Genomic DNA, 17,657 nt, shown 5'->3' with positions numbered 1-17,657 from the left:
GAGTAATAGAAATGAGAGTTGAAGGTGCTTAACATCCAATATACCAAAGCACCAGATATTAATTTCCTCTGCCAACCATCCTTTAAAAAAGTCTCTTGTTCTCTTTTCTTTTCTTTTCTTTTCTCTTTTCTTTTCTTTTCTTTTTTCTCTTAATCCCTGGCAGCTGAAAAGGGAAAACAAAAAATAATTACAACATTAACAGTGAAGAGCTGAGTCAGCTAGTGCAGGGATTTGCTGTTCACCTTCTGCCAGCTGGTCTCTCCAGCATGTGATCAAAATGTAGTTTTTCATTAGATGTATCCAACCAAAAGCTTTTTTTCTTTTGAGAAAGAGGAAAGTGACTTGTCTTTTAATAAACAGATTCTATCTGGAAATAAAGATACAGAATTATTTAATAGAGTTATTGAAAAATCTTAAAGTCTGATTCATATTTTAAATTACTTGTGGTGCTAGGTAAAGCTTCCAAGAGCTACGGCTGCTGGGAACAGTTGTTTCTTTATCGAGCCACTGCAAAATCAGTCTGAGGTGGCTCTGCCTTTATTCAGAAAATAATTTAAAAAATAAGTTTAACCTCTTTTCCACATGAGACCATTAAACTGTAAATCTTACAGTTGGGAAAATATGTTGATCGAAACAATAGGAAATTAAAGCTGTTAGCTGAAGAAAACAAGAAGCTCGTTTTTTCCTACAGATGTATGAACAGGCGTGACTCTCAAGCTAAAGCCAAAAACTAAAGGTCACTACTGAATGTATAGCAGTAGTATAATGGGGGACAAAGAACTTTCTGAAAATGAGAAGTTTGGTGGAGACTTCTCAACTTGAAAGTAGTATTTCTTAATAACCACAGTATGTAACAGCCTCTAAATTTTTCAAGACAGAGTTCAGTCTGTCCTGGTCTTTAGTACATTTTTAAGGAATAATGGAGATGAGTGCTCACTTCAGCAGCACATATACTAAAATTGGAACGATACAGAGAAGATTAGCATGGTCCCTGTGCAAGGATGACACCCAAATTCATGAAGCATTCCATAATTTTCTAGTGTCAGTAAAATGCTTACAGATTGAATATTAAATGGTGAAGACCTTGAAAAAAAAAGAAAGAATGGAGGTGATATAGTAATGGTAATTTTTTTGACATGATAAAAATTGAATTGTGTGTGATAATATCAGTATAGTTATATTCTAACAGAATGACTACTTTTTAAAAATAGCAAAATATTAGATATTTATAAATCTATGTTTACACTCAGGAAAAATCCCAGTGATATATACCACTGGGATTTTCCTGAGTGTAAATATAGGAGATATATATATATTCTGATATATGTATGAGAATATAAATTCAGTTGTGCTTTATAATCTGTACATAAAATAGCTTTTAGTAAAATATTCATTTTTTGTCATACTATATAAACTTATTAATAAAGGAGTCTCTTTGGAAATAAACTATTCATCTTTAATAACAAACTTTTTATACATTTTCTTAACTTGAGGTACTTCTATGTGTTGTGTTTCTAGTAACTATTATGTGGTTAATATTGTACACAGACAGAAACATGAGAAATGAAAAGAAGTAAACATCTTTTCAGCAGAGTGACTTTATTGTTTTTATAAATCCCTGTAATTTGACTTAAATGTATGACTATCCAGTCTTGACATTTCCTGTTCCTAGGTGGTGACGTGATATGACTTACGTCACACTTTCTGTTGATAACATGATATCAGAGTATTTTGACCCAGAGGTGATGGGAATTAGGGCCAAATATTGCAAATACACATTACTGTATAGGCAAGGCTTTATTGGGGGAGAGAGGGAGAGGCTTTAGGAAGGTTGGGACTTTAGCTGAAGGGTCTCAAGCAATTGCTCCAGAGAGTGATCAAGCTACTGTTTCTAGAATAAAGACAGCAGTAAGTTTTTATTGATTTGCTGGGATGGGCAAAATTCTGGTGATTTTCAAGATCAGGAGCATAGTTTCAAAAGATGCTTCTTCTTGTGAAAGTCTTGGACTACTGAGTGGTCAAAGTATAAGAGGTTGTTGAATTTTCTTATATCTGGCATCATCATTCTGTGCAACGCGTCTCAGGCTTGTACTTGGTGGGCTAACGGGTGGCCAGTTTTACTCAGAAACTGCTGAGTTACTCAGTGCCATCATCTTGCATGAAGATCTTGGCCTTATGATAGGACTGAAGAAATCTCAGTGCTTACTGAAAAAGCGTAAGTGTGGGGTAGAAGAAACATACCAGCATACCAGCTCCAATGGGCAATAGGCCAAATTTCTTCTATCTCCATAAAATCAGTATTAACTACCCTCAATCCAAGCAAACAGGTCCTTATATATTTTTTCTTAACTGGAATCAGTTCATGGCTCTTAACATATTCATATATATTCTTCACATCTTAGTAATTCCAAGAATATTTCCTTTTGGAGAAGAACACGACTTGTTCACATTTTCATCTTATATGAATACATTTTAATTCTTAATATTTTATACTTTCTATATCAGTCTTAAAAGAGTATTAAATACTATGTCTTTGTTCACAGAAAATTAGATCCTTAACATGGTGCTTCTCAGTGCAGCAATCAGAAAACACCACAAATACCAGATATCAGAAGAGCTGAAAGGAGATTGCTCTTGTTTCTCTAAAGCAGATCAGAACATTATTAAGTTTTAGAAAATGTTACAAAAAGGGATATAGCTGATATAAAACTGTTAAATACCTGTTAAAAACTAGAATTTCATGGTTCAAGGCATTTTGTTTGTTATACCTATGCTCCAAATCCTCGTTAATTAACAGTAACTGTTTATTAAAAAAGTGGTAGGAATGATTAAGCAAACAAAAAACAGAAGTTGTGCTTTTGCCCATGCATGCAACTAGCTGATTCATCCATACTGTAGATTTATAGAGGATGCAATGGGAGGAATGCTTTGTCTCCAGTGTTAGGACTCTATTTTCTTGCAGTCACTATAGCAATAGGGAAAGAGAAACCAGTATTCCCCCTCAGCGACTAGGCCTCCTTTTGGCAGAGAAGAGTACCTGAAGAACACTCAGGACTGGTGTGCTAAGTGAATGTGATGCCAGCTTTACATATGACATTGATAGCTGAGGCCTACATATCCGAGACTCCTGATTTTCTACGCTTTCTGTTCTTGAGATGTATTAAAGATGTACTCTTACAAATAAGCTTAATTTTCAAGAAAAAAAATCAACATAAACACCCCAATTGCTGTCTGCATCCAAATCTTCCATGAGCTTACGTTTGGTAGAGATAAAACTATTTGTGGTTAAGCTATGGGGAAAAGAAGGATTAGATGTAAAATTGTTCTTGCATTAAGTCTTTATCCGTGGTGCACATCAGATTTTCTCCCAGCAGCTGTTGTCAGACCAGAGAACACAGGTTGCTCACATTCCTTGTGTGGATTTTTGACCCTTTGAAAATTTTAAGCCACAACAGTGTATGAACAAAGTAAAAAAAAAGAGAATGAAAGAACTAGAGAGTCATTTTAAGAGAATATTATATACCTTGTTCTTACATACACACCAAGGGCAGTTCTAAACATGTGATTATAAACCAATTTAATCCTCACAAAAACCTTCTGATGTAGGTGCTGTTGATTATTAGGTCTTTTTTGCCATCCTTGTTTTTATATTCACTGGTTTAGCTTTGTTTACATGTAGTAGTCTGTAGCAAAATAGTTCCTTAGAAAGAGTCAAGGCTAAAACAGCTCATCTCTGCTTTGTTATTAACTCTATGGGTGACTTTGAGGATGCCATCTATCCTCTCTGGGCTTTAGTTTCTTGCAAAATAAGGGATTTAGATAGGATCAGTGAATTTTGAATCTCTCTAAGGCTATTGACCCTTGCTTTTTAAATAATCTGGAAGCACAACTTGTAAACTACTGGAGCAGAAGTTGCGCAGTTTGAAGACAGAGCCCTACACCCCGGGCACACTTTGTTGTAACTCTATTGAGCTAATAAGGCTTTTTTGCAGCCATTTGTAAATCATTAAGTAGAAGATATCTAGATCTACTTTTACCTCCAAAATAGTATGATCCTTTCATGTTATTTTGAATTTAAGTGAACCATTCTTTGTACCAAAAAGGCTTTTAGCATTGAGAACCCAAGTTACCTCTTCATGACTTTACTGTACTCATGACCTCAGCCATCTTTTTCCAGAACTTGGAAAGTGTACTCAACTGAACTGCCCAGAACAACAGCCCAAAGTCAGAAAATAACATGTAATGACAATTATTTGAGAAGATTCCCTGTGGTCTTGCACAAAATATTTCATTTATTCACTCCCTTTCAAGGGTCCTCCAACTTCACTTGAAGCATATTATTGGCAATTTGCTCCCCAGCCACTCAAGAGAATAATTCCTCTATCTGCAATGTTCTCACCCTTCCCACTCTATTCATTTTCAGTGCTGAAAGAAAATTCATAGGTCATCTTGGATGCTTTGTTCCATAAAGATGAACAGTTGTTCCTCAGCAAAGATAAAAGAACTAATCTCTTGCTGCTCTTAGATGTGAAGCAGAAATTCAGCAGATTTGGGCAGTTGGAGAGCGTAACACTGCAGTTTGGAATAAAGGCCATCAAGGAAAGAAAAGTTCCTCCTCTTCTCTTAAGGTGTTTTCTTTCTTGTTAACCTCTGTCTCTATTTTAAGATCATTTTACCTGTCCCCTTCTGTGTTCATTAGCTACTTGTGATGGGTTTGTGCTCTGTTGATTTAATTGTGCCAAAACTGCTTTCCTTCCTTGTGTTGCTCTGTTTGAGAAGTGGCTAGAAGAGGTTTGGATGGCAGTGAGGAGCTTCCAGTTCGACACTCTGAAGTTTACTGTAGGGAACCAGGGGCTGTGGCTGCTTGCACATGTCATTGGTCACTTAGCAACATCCAGACCCTAGCCCTAATCAAATCTCCTCTTTTGACTTGTCTGAGTCTTTGGCCAGGTGTCTGTGCAGCTTGGTGGTGAAGGGCACCAGCTTTTCCCCAGACCACCTTCATCATTGAGAATGGAGAAATTGATCAACACTGTTCTAGGTTTTCTCTGTAAGTTCCATTTCATCTTTTCTCTCCTCCACTTCACATCGTACTGTGGTCAGGGAGCCTACACTGACTTGAGACCAACATCAGAGGCAGAGCCTTCTTAATCAGCTCCTCCAGTGGTAGAAGATACAATTGGTATAAAATAGCCTTTATTCTATAACATTCAGAGTGATCCATTACTAAAACCTGAATCAGTCACCACAAGAAAAGATAATTACAGGCCAAACTTACCCCAAAATATAGCTACAAAATATCAGCAAACTAAATCTAGCTTGGATTGCAGAGTTGAGGCACCTAACTACCACACTCCCCTGAAGTGAGTACTGTAGTTCTGCATTTCTACCAAGGTCTGTAAAATCAAATGTAGGTAAATTGTTGATCCAACTAACATTTATTAAAAATAGTCATATAAATCAAACTTTAAAGTCTTTCGTTTCTATGCATCATATATTACAGTTTAAAAATAAAATTAGTAAAGCAGGCATGGTAGTATACACTTTTAATTCCGTCAGTCTGGGAGACTAAAGCAGGAGGATCACAAGTTTGAACCCCACCTGGGCAACTTAGCAATTTGGCAAGACCCTGACTAAAAACATAAAATAAAATAAAAAATATTTTTAAAAGTAGTATGTACTTTTTTTCTAAATGTTATATATTTTGTGATCTCTGTAGATACATCAGCTTCTATTTTCAAAAATAGAATCCATATTTTTTGCTTAGATTTTCTTATTTTTTTCTTTGACAATGATGTCTTTCTTTTTGTTATCTTTCCAATTTTTAATCTCAGTTTTATGCTAACCAAATTATTTCAAGGATATGTTAAGAACAATAATAGTAATACTTAATCACCTTATTCATTCATTACACAATAGCAAACTAATATATGATAGTAGTTTGTGATGACCCTGCATGTTTTATCATTCAGGCATTCAGAATTAATTAAAATTGTTTTTTCCTACCTTTTGTTCTGTATGTAGATTGTGTCTTTAAAACATTCTCACAGTTATTCAGTGTAGTTTAAGATATTCTTAACTCAGATGTATTTTTTTTATAACATACAAGATTTACATATTTCAAGACATTTTTAGCTCTCAATATTAACAAACACTTGAGCATGATAGAAATCATCTTTATGTAATAGCTAAAAGAAAAATTACTCTTTGTTGTTAAAGTTTCCTGGAAATTGGGGATACATTTTGTTTTTTTAATCTTTTTTTTTTTTTTTAGTACCAGGGACCTTGAGCTTGCGAGGCAGGCAGCAGAAACACTGGGCTAAATCCCCGGCCCATGGGGATACATTTTCTCAACAGATGCTCTTTACCATTTGTTTCAAGATCTACAATGAAAACATATTTTATGAATCCATATGATATATTCATTCAAACTATATTTATTAGATATATTATGCTTGCAGTGTTTTCAATTGTGTCAAGTTGGTAAAACTGAAAAGACCTTCTTATATGACATTTCTTTCCAAATCATTGCACACACATGGTGATAAAATCATCTTCACTACAGTGTTTAGGCTGTGCTGTTCGTGTACAGTTTTTAATGACCTCAATCATATGTTCTCTAAATTTGATTTTTTCAGACTCTTATGGCTTTTCCTAACCACTCAGTTCCAATTAAGAGGGGAAATATCAGAGACCACAAGACTGAGGCCTGTAGGTTTCCCAGCAACCTTTACACAAAAAGTAAATGACCCTTGAAACAGAGGTTAACTGTTGGGTAACAATCGCTCTATTTCTTCCAAGGTGTTTATGTCAGGCTTACCCCCAGACCTCACCTGCCTTCATTCACTGCCATAGACCAACAAATGTAGTCATTCATGTTTAAATGCAACAGAATAAAAATAAAACAGCAAGAATGGGGTTGAGAAACAAAACATCACAACTTCTCAGAATTGAATAATGGCCTATTCCAGATGCATCTTTGCAAGGGGGAAATCTGAAAGTAAAAGTTAAAAGAGAATATTAGGTATTATTGTGATGACACAAAGTGAGGTATTCATCTTGTACTTAATGAGCCTTTTAATTGGGAGAAAAAATACTTTTTTTAAAGATGAGATTCTTACATTTTAAAAAAGATTCAAAAATATAAAGGTAGAAGATTATTTCCCCAAGGTAAAGGATTTAAAGGTTACATCAATTTAAGTTTATGAACCTCTCTTTATAAAATGAAATTTTCCAACCTATATCTGTTAGTATTTTAGAATTACTGTTTCTGTGTGATTATGATATTGCCACTATGATTACAAATAATCTTCATCCTTTAGAGATACATATTGAAACATTTATTGATAAAATGGGGATTTGCTTCAAAACAATTCTAGAAGTGTTTATGGAGAAGTGAGTAGGTTATAGACTAAATAAGAATAGTTGTAAGTTGAAAATGGATGATAGCTATGCAGATATGTTTGAAATATTCTGTAGTTAAATGTGGGAGAAAGTGCCAACCAGATCTAAGCAGAAACATATTTATCTCCATTTTCTTTTTCTGACAGCAGAGAAAGAGTTGTGTATGACCTAAATCTCATCAGAATAAACCTTCATAAACCTTTATTTATGGATCACTCATTCATCTAAATGCCACTTCTTGGAAACAATGAGCTCTTTTTGAGGTTAGTTGTTTCAACTGCAAAAGGATCCTTCCCTAAACACCTCCATTTCACTGTGGATTTTTTTTTTATGAAGTCAATTTGAGCATACTAGGCACATACTGAGCATACCCAATCTATTCAATTTTTTTTCCTAATAAATTAACCATAACATTTTCCTTCAGTTCTATGGAGTCACTTTTAAAATTTAATTTAGGCTTTGATCCATTTAAAATTTTTGAAAAGAAAAAATACTGATTTTTCTCCTCCAAAAGATGCTTTTGCCCCCAACTACACTAGAAACATCTATTATCACCAAAGACTTTCTATATTTGAATTACTCTTTAAACTGACATATTTTGAGTGCCAACTGAGAGGTAGACCTGTGAAATAACAGATACGCAGACTCAGTCCCTACAACCAGAGGACACAGTATAACAACAGGAACAAGCACAGAAATAGATTATCATACAGGCTGCCTAAAACTTTTTTAAGAATAAAAATTGCTCCAGTATTTATAGTAAAGTTTCCTATAATGTACTTATTTAACAACAACATAAGCAGAAAGCTGAAAGGGCATAAGATTAAAATTGACTTTTCTTTTAATTTCATTAATTAAAAATAGTATTTAGGTTTATTGTAAGGTTTATGTAGGTGATAATCCTCCCTTTTGGAGTATCAACTAAGGGACAAGATACCAGTGGTTAATGACAATTGGTTCAAGTAAATATGCTTTATTCTTTTCTAACCTCACTAGGAATGTGCCACCCATACAAATTGCCTAGGTTGAGGCTGATTCTGAATTTTATTGGGAATTAGACTGTTTAATGATAATATAACATGCCTAAAATTCATGTAGTATCTTACTGTTTGTGTGTTCATCATAAAATTTGAGTCAAAGAATATTAGAGCCAGAAAAGAATGATTATACCCAAGTTCCTCATTTTATAGAAAGGAGCTAAGGTATCATTAAACTATTTGCCCTACATCACGCAAACAATGGATCAGAACTTCATTTGAGATAAAGAAAGAATATTCTTTGTACTCATTAGTGATTTCCTTGAGGTAAATATCAGAAATGTAATATAGCCCCAAACATTGATAGGGTAATACACAGGAAATCATTTTTTTCATGGAATTTTTTTCTCCTACTTCATTTGTTAATGAAGGAGTACTCCAATAATTTTGTTCCCTTTACACACCAGCAGAAGCTAGAACCTTAAAAACATTGATTAAAAACTAAAGCTGGACAACAGAATCTGTCACCATTTTTCATCCAGAGAGATCTCAATATGTTAATCCCCTGTAACCTGATCACAAGCTCAGTTAATCCTTGGAGTGCCATGGAAGTTCAGAGGCTACTCCACATTCCAGCAAAAAATAACAGGCACATGTCTGCTTTTTCCTTTTCTCTCTCCAGCTACATTTTTCCTCTACCTTTTAGGGTAAAAAATTTTAGCTGCACTTAAATTGCCTGCTGACATCTTTTGGTTTAGAAATGACCTCCAGAAAAATCACAATAGTGAGCCATGTCTTTATAAATAAGGTCTATGATTTTATACTGCAGCCAATTCTAAACTTAGATCCTTACAAAATTAAAATATGACCTAGCTACCAGCTAACTCCAATGCACACAGTATTTCATTCTTGAGAATGAAGGGAAAAAGGCTAACTAGTCACTGATCATGACCGAGCTCTGCAGTTGCAATATTCTGAATGCAGCCATTATCAATGGATTATTTCACATTTGGTCAATTTCTAGATCATTTAAATAGGCTTTCATATTTTAAAGGTCAAGCTCATCTCTATTCTGTTTCAATGAGGAAAGGCAATTTGCCTCATTTTTTAATTTCTACATCACACAAATAGTTAAATACTTCAGGCTACAGCGTGTCTCTGCTTTAAAAATAGAAAATGCTACAGCATTTCTGGCCCATCCCCCACACTGCATCTACCAGCCCTGCTCCAGTGTTTCTGAATAGAGTTGTGTCGAAGTTGTTCCCAGTCAGCACACAGGAATCTTTGTTAAAGTCTGAAGGGAAAGGGAAGTAGGTAGAAATCCAAACGCTACTATTTCTTCTGGGTAGAGCACTTGTACTTATGATACCTAGTTGTCACAGACAGAAACGTAAACCATAAAACTATGTCTGCGTACACTGCTGTTGAAGGGAACTGCGTTAAGCAGATTCTCACAAAAAGAAGGCTAGAGAGTATAGAGGAGTATTCTTCTAAACGAAAAGCTAGCTGGGGTATTCTGACCAGTCAAGGTTAGTATAGCAACCATTCCAAATCTGTTGGTGTCCTAAGATAAAGTATATTGAGCTGTTTTTGCAAATACTAACTGTAAACTGGGGTTGCTTTCCAGAATGTGGGTTCTGAAATGTAATATATGGCATGCCAAGAGACTGCACTGTATTTTTAGCGTTAAGTGTACGAAAATTGCATCTGCTCACTCATTTTTATGATTGTTTATTAAAGATGACTGTTAACTTTTAGATTTTCTGTGGTTTGCCTCTCTGTTTCAGCAGGTGTTTTCTGTGGAAAAGGCCAATTGCAGGAAAGATGGAAATTTTAAAACATGTAAATTAGAGCACCAACTGTGATTTAGGCAAGAACATGACTAGAACAACTTCCTCAAAGTGGTCTGATGCAAAGTTATTAATTTTAATACAAGAAAATCGTGGTATAAAGGAAAATGAGGCCAGTACCAAAAGAGAGCTATGGGAAGAAATTATATTTTAAAAAGAAAAATATATTAGCATAAATTTTAGTAGAACTCCACTGTAGTCCCTGAAAGACTTCAATGTTAGGAAGGCAGATTCAGAAATAAAATAACCTTCGCACCTCCCCAAAACATGACAATTCTATTTACAATGTAACCAGTGTAGTTTGACGAATATTACTTACAAGTGGCTGTAAGTTTTAAAAACAAAGAAATCATATTTTTAAGTAGAGTCAAATATTTCTTTAAAAGGTTAAAAAAGCAAATAGATTCGTTTTTCCTCTTTCCCAAACACATTGCCTTCTTATTACTTTATAACAGTAAAATTGAGAAAACACTAGCTTGAATGAAAAATAGTTGACAACAAAGGAAACAATTTAACAATTCAACATTTATTGTGTATTTACTATGTGCTGTGCATTGTGCTAGATGCAGGGAAGCAAGAATAAATAGTCGCATCACCCTCCTGGCCCTTAAAAGTCCCAGAAGAGTATAGGAAATTATTGTAAAGTAAATGAAGAGTAAATTACCTAACTATGCAGTAGAAGATACCATAGGTATTAGCAACAATAAATTTGTGGGAGATGCTAAAAAGCAAAAAAATAAATAAATAAATAAATAAATAAATAAATAAATAAATCAAATAGGGAAACGAATTTACCAGGATGAATTTCATACCCATTTAATGCAGAGAGGAAATTGAAAATGAGCTATAAAATTATTTAAAATCTAATTTTGTGTAAAGACAATACACTGTATGCAATGTTTCTGACATAGTTTATATTGAAAATATAATAAAGGATAAATGTTTTGACTTAAACAAAAAGAGAAATCTTAGCAAACCTGTGTTAAATTTAGTCTCAGAGTTGCACAGCATCATTAATATGAGCTTAGATAGGCCCAGCCTTGCTGAAAGTAGTTTGATGACATGTATTAAAATTTTAGAAATTTACATTCAGGAAATTATTAGACATATTCACAAATTATGGTGATTTCCTAAAACCAAAACCCACTTAAACAGCAGTTGGTAGCTAATCAAATAAATAAATAACAGTTAACTATATGATGAAATATACATCATAAAGTAATCGTTTAAACTGTAATAAAGTTACATTTGGTGACATGGAACAATCAAAACCCTGTGATACTATTAAATGAAAACTGATTAAAAGCGTATGAAGAGTATGTATCTTGATTAAAATGTGTTTATAAAAATATTGGGAAAGATATACGTCAAAATAAGTGAAATGGTAATATCTGTAAATATATATTTAGATTTTTGTGTATTTTACAGTTTTTATTTGATGTAAAAACATTTTTACAATCAATAAGACAATACAGTTATTCTTGCTGTATCATATTTTGCTATTTCAAACATGCACACTGCTACATGAAGCTGTAGAAATTGGAATTTTTTAGATTTTTTTCATTTCTAAAAGTAATTCTTCATTTATTTGGGCAGCTATATTTATTATGGGTCCATTAGAAATTAACAGACCACTTAGGATACAATGAATTTAAAGTAAAGGAGAAAATATTGTGTCATAACGCTTCATTGCTGGTGCATTAGGGAGCCCAACTGGCCTTCATTCCTCCTACTTCTTGCTAATAAATCTACAGGCTAAGTCCATTTTATCCTTTGAAAACAAAAGTCCAACAAATTTGTTGAAATCATGCCAAGTTTAAGGAATGTGACTCCTGAGTGTGAGGAAATCAGCCAAGGACCATCTTGTTCCTTGAGGTCTTTTTACCTTTCAAGGCCATGGGCCTAACATGAATCTAGGGATTATGTCTGGGGACCAATTTGAAAATTCTGTCTCTATGTCTCAGTCTTTATGTCTCTTTTTCTCTCTTTATGTTTATGTTTCTACTTTTTGCTCTTCTCCCTCACGCTTTCCATCTTTCCTCTTTATTCTTTCTCTTCTCTCTTCTTTTTATTCTGCTAATGTACCATGCTACACAGAGCCTGTTGCCTTAGAAGAAACTTTCGAGCTACTGCTGTTTAGATTTCATAAGTTCCTACAAGCTTAGCAGGAAAAACAATGACAATAAAAAACTCAATAAATTACTTTCCAACATGAGAAAGAGAATTGGACAAAGGAACAATAATGTGAAAGGAGAAAGAAATGTTGTATGGGGAAATATGCCAAACAATTTAGTTTAAGAAGGTGATCTGTGCAGTTAGTAGTAGAAAATAAAACAAAGAGGACCTAATTCCTATAGATATTTAACTCCAAGATAAGAATGTTATACTGTATTCAGTGGACAACCATTAAAGTTTTTAAACCTACAAGTAACAAGAAAGCAGAGCTTGGGCATGTGAGCTAGTGGTGGGATCTTCCTGTCAAAGGAGAGGGTGCCTTTTCCTGATTCTCTAAATGGCATTGTATGGGCAATCTGGGACTCAAATGTTTTTAGATATTTAATTTAGTAGCAGAATACAGGCAGAGATGATGGGTAGGAACTGGTGTCAGGAATCTCTTTAGGAGGTTATGCTCAAATTGAATTGAAATGGAAGCAGACCATATAAACTTGTAGGTCATGATAAAGACTGAATTATACTCTGCTGAGAAGGGAAGCCAACGGAGTCCTTCTGACTTAAAAAAAAATTGCTTTGACTCTCAAATGTTTAGCACAGACTGCTGAAAGGGCATGGATAGAAACACACTGACCACTTTGGAGGATTTTATAAAAAGTTAGATGAAAATAATGGTGGCATGGACTAGGTTAGTAGCAGTGGAAGATGGGACATAGTCAAAATTTGGATTATTTAAATGGTAAAGATGAAAAGGTTATTGGGGCCAGCCGGAAGAATGTGAGAAACAGAATATTAAGGATTATGGAACATTATTTTTGGCCTTGAACACCTGGATGAGTAGAGTTGGCGTTTACTGATAGAAAGATTTTAATAGTATCAAATCAAGAGTTCAGTTTGGATATGTTAGAATGAATTGTCTACTTAAATATCCAAGTGGAGAAGGTAAATGTCCAACTAGAAACCGAAGTCTTGAATTTAAAGAAAAGAGCTGACCTGCAGATATAAAATTGATATATGGCACCAAGTAATCCAAATAAGGGAAATAATCCACATAATGTAATAAAATATTATACCTCTCAACTTGCTAGATATCCTAAATGCCGAGTTTCTGTTCTCTAAAACCAAATAATGAATTTTAGGAACAATGGAGGTTAAGAGTAGGAAGAATTTATTGAGAGGAAGATAGCTTCTAAGAGAGAAAGAATGGGGACCAGAGAGTGGGTTGCCCACCCACAGCACTTCTCAAAAGTGTTTTTATTGAGCAAAGCCAAGAGATGAGGCTGGTTTAAGGTGAGACAAAACTACAGTCTACTAATAAGATTACAAGTATAGTCACTTAGGTAATACTGATCCAATGGGACAAAACGATGATAAATCAATAGGATTATAACAAGTGTAGTCACTTAGGTAATAATGATTAAATGAGGATCAAATGGAGAAGCAAGTTAGTAGCAAGCATACAGGAATGAACAAGGATTTCCCTGGAAGGAACGGGGTAGGGAGGTTTTGGTCCTCTGCCCAAGGTGATTGATACCTATTTGGAATATCAATCACTGATATTCATCTCTAGGGGAAGTATGTGGGTTTAGTAGTTCTTCCTTTTTGAATCTTGACCTTTTAATAACTGTATCTCAGTTGTTTTCTGTCCTGAGGGCCTAGCCCTGCCTAACTATCTTATAATATTTTCCAACTTAGCTTTCTACAATAAAATCAGGGTAATCACCATGTTGATAACATTTATATTCATAGAACTAAAACTGATCTCTTGAAGGCCGAGCATAGGTAGATGCAAGAACTGAGTTTGGGATGAAGAGGACAGATTGGGAGAGAGATGAAAAGGGAATTTCCTGGTCATTGATAATTGCCTCAAAGAGATATATGAACTAATTAATGGATAGGAAGTTTCCTTGAAAATTACTATGCTTAAATTAAAGACCATATTATTACTGCCAGGTGATAGAGGGAATGATGACACTCTTTAAGTGAACAAAGAAACAAAAAAGAAATAGCTGGTTGTGAGAGAAAGATGAGTGTGGTTTTAGAAATGTGTTGAGAAATCTGCAAGATATCTAGGTGAATACTCTGAAGTGAATTTTAAAATGGCTAGACTGAAATTTGTGGGAAACATCAAATTAGGAGCCACAGGCTGTAGAATTATCTGTGTGGGTATCATAATTGCCTTGAAAGTTTGACATTACCTATCTGTTTATAGCTCCTACAAACTATGGGCAAGAGGAATAAGATGAAATAAAGCTCAATAATTCTAAATAAGTTATTCTTTCTTCTGTTTATAAGATGTATATAAAAGCTCATGGGGAACACCTATGAAAATAATTGTTTAAAATGGAATTTGTCTCTATTTGTGATATTTTAAATGTGTTTAGTATGATGCTAATATATTTACATAAACTACAATCTTGCCAGGTAAGTGGAATTGCCTTTGCCTTTATAGTTGAGAAAACTGAGTTTGATTAAATGCCAAAGATCACATAACTGATAATGGTAAGGTCAGATGGAGGCACATTGAGACCACTGAGACAGGCAAAGTTCAAGCAAATGTGATGAGTTTATTGCCATCTAGGTGCAGATGGGCCAAGGGCAAGAAGATAGTTGGCACTGAGAGAAGGCTGTGTGGTGTTGATATGGGGGAGTTTAGGTAGGGGAGGAGGCACTGGTTGAGAGGGTTGAAAATTTCAGAGTCCCATGGGTGAAGGGCCTGAGGCTGGCTGTTAAACAGGGTGGTGGTAGGAGCAGCAGGGTGGCTGCTGGCTCCCTGTTATCTCTGTGCTCCTGTGGATGGGGTAGCAGGTCTGCTTGGGTGGGGGTCTGACTTGGGGCCCTGTCGATAAGTATCTACCATGGAATTAGATCTCAGATCTATCTTAGATGCTACGGAGTCAGCATCCTCTGTTCACAACACCAATGATCATGATAGTTAATTGGTAGGACCAAGTGATTTTCCAAGAGCAACAATATTCTTTGAAAAGCATTTTAGGTCTCTTTTCTCTGAATTTTGAATATTCTTTAGAGAAAGTACCACCTTCACTTTTTGAAAATTTCATTTGTTTCTTGAGGTAAATTACAGGCATTTTTTACTTTTTTTCTTTTGTCTTATCCCTTATATTATCTGCTTACAACATAATGAAGGGCTCCTTGACGATGAACAATAAGAAATCAATTAGAGTAAGTTGTACTGTATGTGTTAACTCAGTGTATCTTTCCAGAGAAGCCAAGGCACAACTAAATCTCACGTTTGCAGATGTGGAGTATATTCCTAGGAAGTTTCCAGAGAGGTGATGGGAATGGAAAGACAAGGACAATCTCAGTCCTGAACACCTGGTTTTCACAACATGTTCTTTTCTCCTTCTTAACCTCATCCTCAAGAATTCCTATGGCTCTGTCAATCTGATTATCTGAAATCATGCAATAAAAGTAAATGACTACTGACTTAATTTATTTGTAAACTTGTGAGTATGGATGGGCCAAATATTGCCTGGCCTGAAGCTTATACAATACATATTTGAGAAATTTTTTTAAGAAAAATAATATATGCAATTAGAAAAAGAGTCTTAGAATGTATCCTTGAAAGTTAGGGATCCTGAATTGAAGTTGATTGGCTTCATGATAGATTTCCCTCCATGGTGAAGAGGACAGTTCATGTAATATTTTATGGCTAAGGGAGCTATAAAACATATGAACATTTTTCAGTGAAATAAATTTTTATATAAAAATGTCACTGCTTCTCATCTCTTCATAATTCCTCATTTGAGATAAATGTCGTCCTTTCCTATTTTAGTAACACTACATAAAAGTGGGTGTGACCAAACCCCGAGAGCCCACTGTACCACAGCTAAATTAGCTCTCAATTTTCACTTATGTTGATGGTGCTCAGACTGGGAACAGGCGAAAGCTTTTCCAATAGTGAAACAGTTTCACCATAGCCACGGACAGAGGTCATATCTTAATGCTTTTATTTCATTATGGAGCATGCACTGTAAGAAGAAAAATAAAATTTAGGACAAGCAATTTCTCAAAGAGGAGCAATCAATAAGAAAGGCAATTTTGAAAATAAATCAGATTTTCAAAAGCTGTTTTTCTTTTTAGAGTGAATGATCATGTTACAAGGAGCTCAGAGCACCTTAAAATGGCTGAACTGAAGTAGCAAATGACAAGTGACTTTTTTTATGTTGATAAAAAAGAAAAATATGAGTCGGATTTACCTCAGCAGTGGCTGGCTTGAAGTGCCATGGGGAGATGGTGATTTAGGTATGATATAGACACCTATAAAACTATATCTTAAAGTGTGAATGTTTTTGCTTTAGCAATGTGATATTGACAAAACAGGGCAAGTTCTCACCCTGTAAATTATATACTAGATGTATGGGAACTAGGGTTGTTTCTAAATATAGGCAGAGTCACCTCCTGTGTAGCTTCAGAAACCATAATGGCTGGCATTTGATTAGCATGATGAAAATCACAGATATATTCTAAAACAATTTCACAGTGAATAATTTATTGTAAAGAGTTAAATTGAACATTTTTATAAGTAGTTTTATTGTTCTTATCATACTCAATTAAAGTCTAACAGTTGTAAAATTACTAAATAATTGTGCCTGGATGTATCTACATTTCGTTTGATCTCAACAAAGCTTATAAATCTGATACAAAGCATATCCATATTGAAAGATTATATATTTAATATTGTACATATTTAAATAGAAATTTGTAATCGCTAAATTTTGGATCTTGAAGTGGAGAAAAGGAAAGGATAAAGACTTCAAAACAGAAATTGGAACATGATCTAGTATCTTTTGATTCTCACATTACCAGATTAATTGGAGATATTCTCAGAAATTATAAGGATATAAATGAGATGGGCTTGCTTGGAAGTTAAACAAACAGAATTCAAAACAAATGATTTTGTTTTCCATTGGGTGTCATGCATGTTCTATAAATTACCCCTTTCAGAGATTGATTTGGCTTTATTTCTTATTTATTCCTTCAGAAAAAAATGTCATAATAAGTATTTTGGCTCTTATGTGTCTATTTTCAAACTGATCACCCCCCCACACACACACGCACACACACAGACACACACTTTGAAATACCAGCAAGTAGTGGTAAAATTGTTCAGAGACTAAAACAATCATTTGATGAGCAAGCACATTTGAATGCAAAGGAGAGCTGGTGGAGAGAAATATCAGAGAGCCCTCAGCTACAAATGCTGTTCACTTTGCTTCTCCTTAAAGGTCTT

The 17,657-nt window shown here is 34.6% G+C and overlaps 1 protein-coding gene and 1 non-coding gene across 7 annotated transcripts in view; both read left to right on the top strand.

The window, feature by feature from the left end:
* Positions 1-17,657, top strand: part of Asb5 (ankyrin repeat and SOCS box containing 5) — a 72,369-nt gene that overhangs the window by 43,762 nt on the left and 10,950 nt on the right. The window contains exon 2 of one of the 6 annotated variants that reach the window (XM_021264947.2): positions 16,508-16,669. The exons of 4 other annotated variants lie outside the window; for them this stretch is intronic. In XM_021264947.2, the coding sequence (XP_021120606.1) occupies positions 16,588-16,669 (82 nt within the window). In that variant the 5' untranslated portion in view covers positions 16,508-16,587. Of the gene's footprint in view, positions 1-9,448; positions 9,911-16,507; positions 16,670-17,657 lie in introns of those variants that run through there. One more of the 6 variants, XM_087217021.1, reaches the window with a different exon arrangement.
* LOC147826732 (U6 spliceosomal RNA) lies at positions 930-1,036 on the top strand. The gene has a single exon (XR_015438759.1). It is a non-coding gene; the product is annotated as a U6 spliceosomal RNA (small nuclear RNA).

This window comes from Heterocephalus glaber, unplaced genomic scaffold (genome assembly GCF_053883595.1).
Source record: "Heterocephalus glaber isolate CG9 unplaced genomic scaffold, H.glaber_assembly_v1.0 deba00001461, whole genome shotgun sequence".
In the NCBI taxonomy this organism is placed as follows: Eukaryota; Metazoa; Chordata; class Mammalia; order Rodentia; family Bathyergidae; genus Heterocephalus; species Heterocephalus glaber.
Note: the sequence above shows the minus strand (reverse complement) of the source record. Positions and strands in the feature narration are given on the sequence as shown.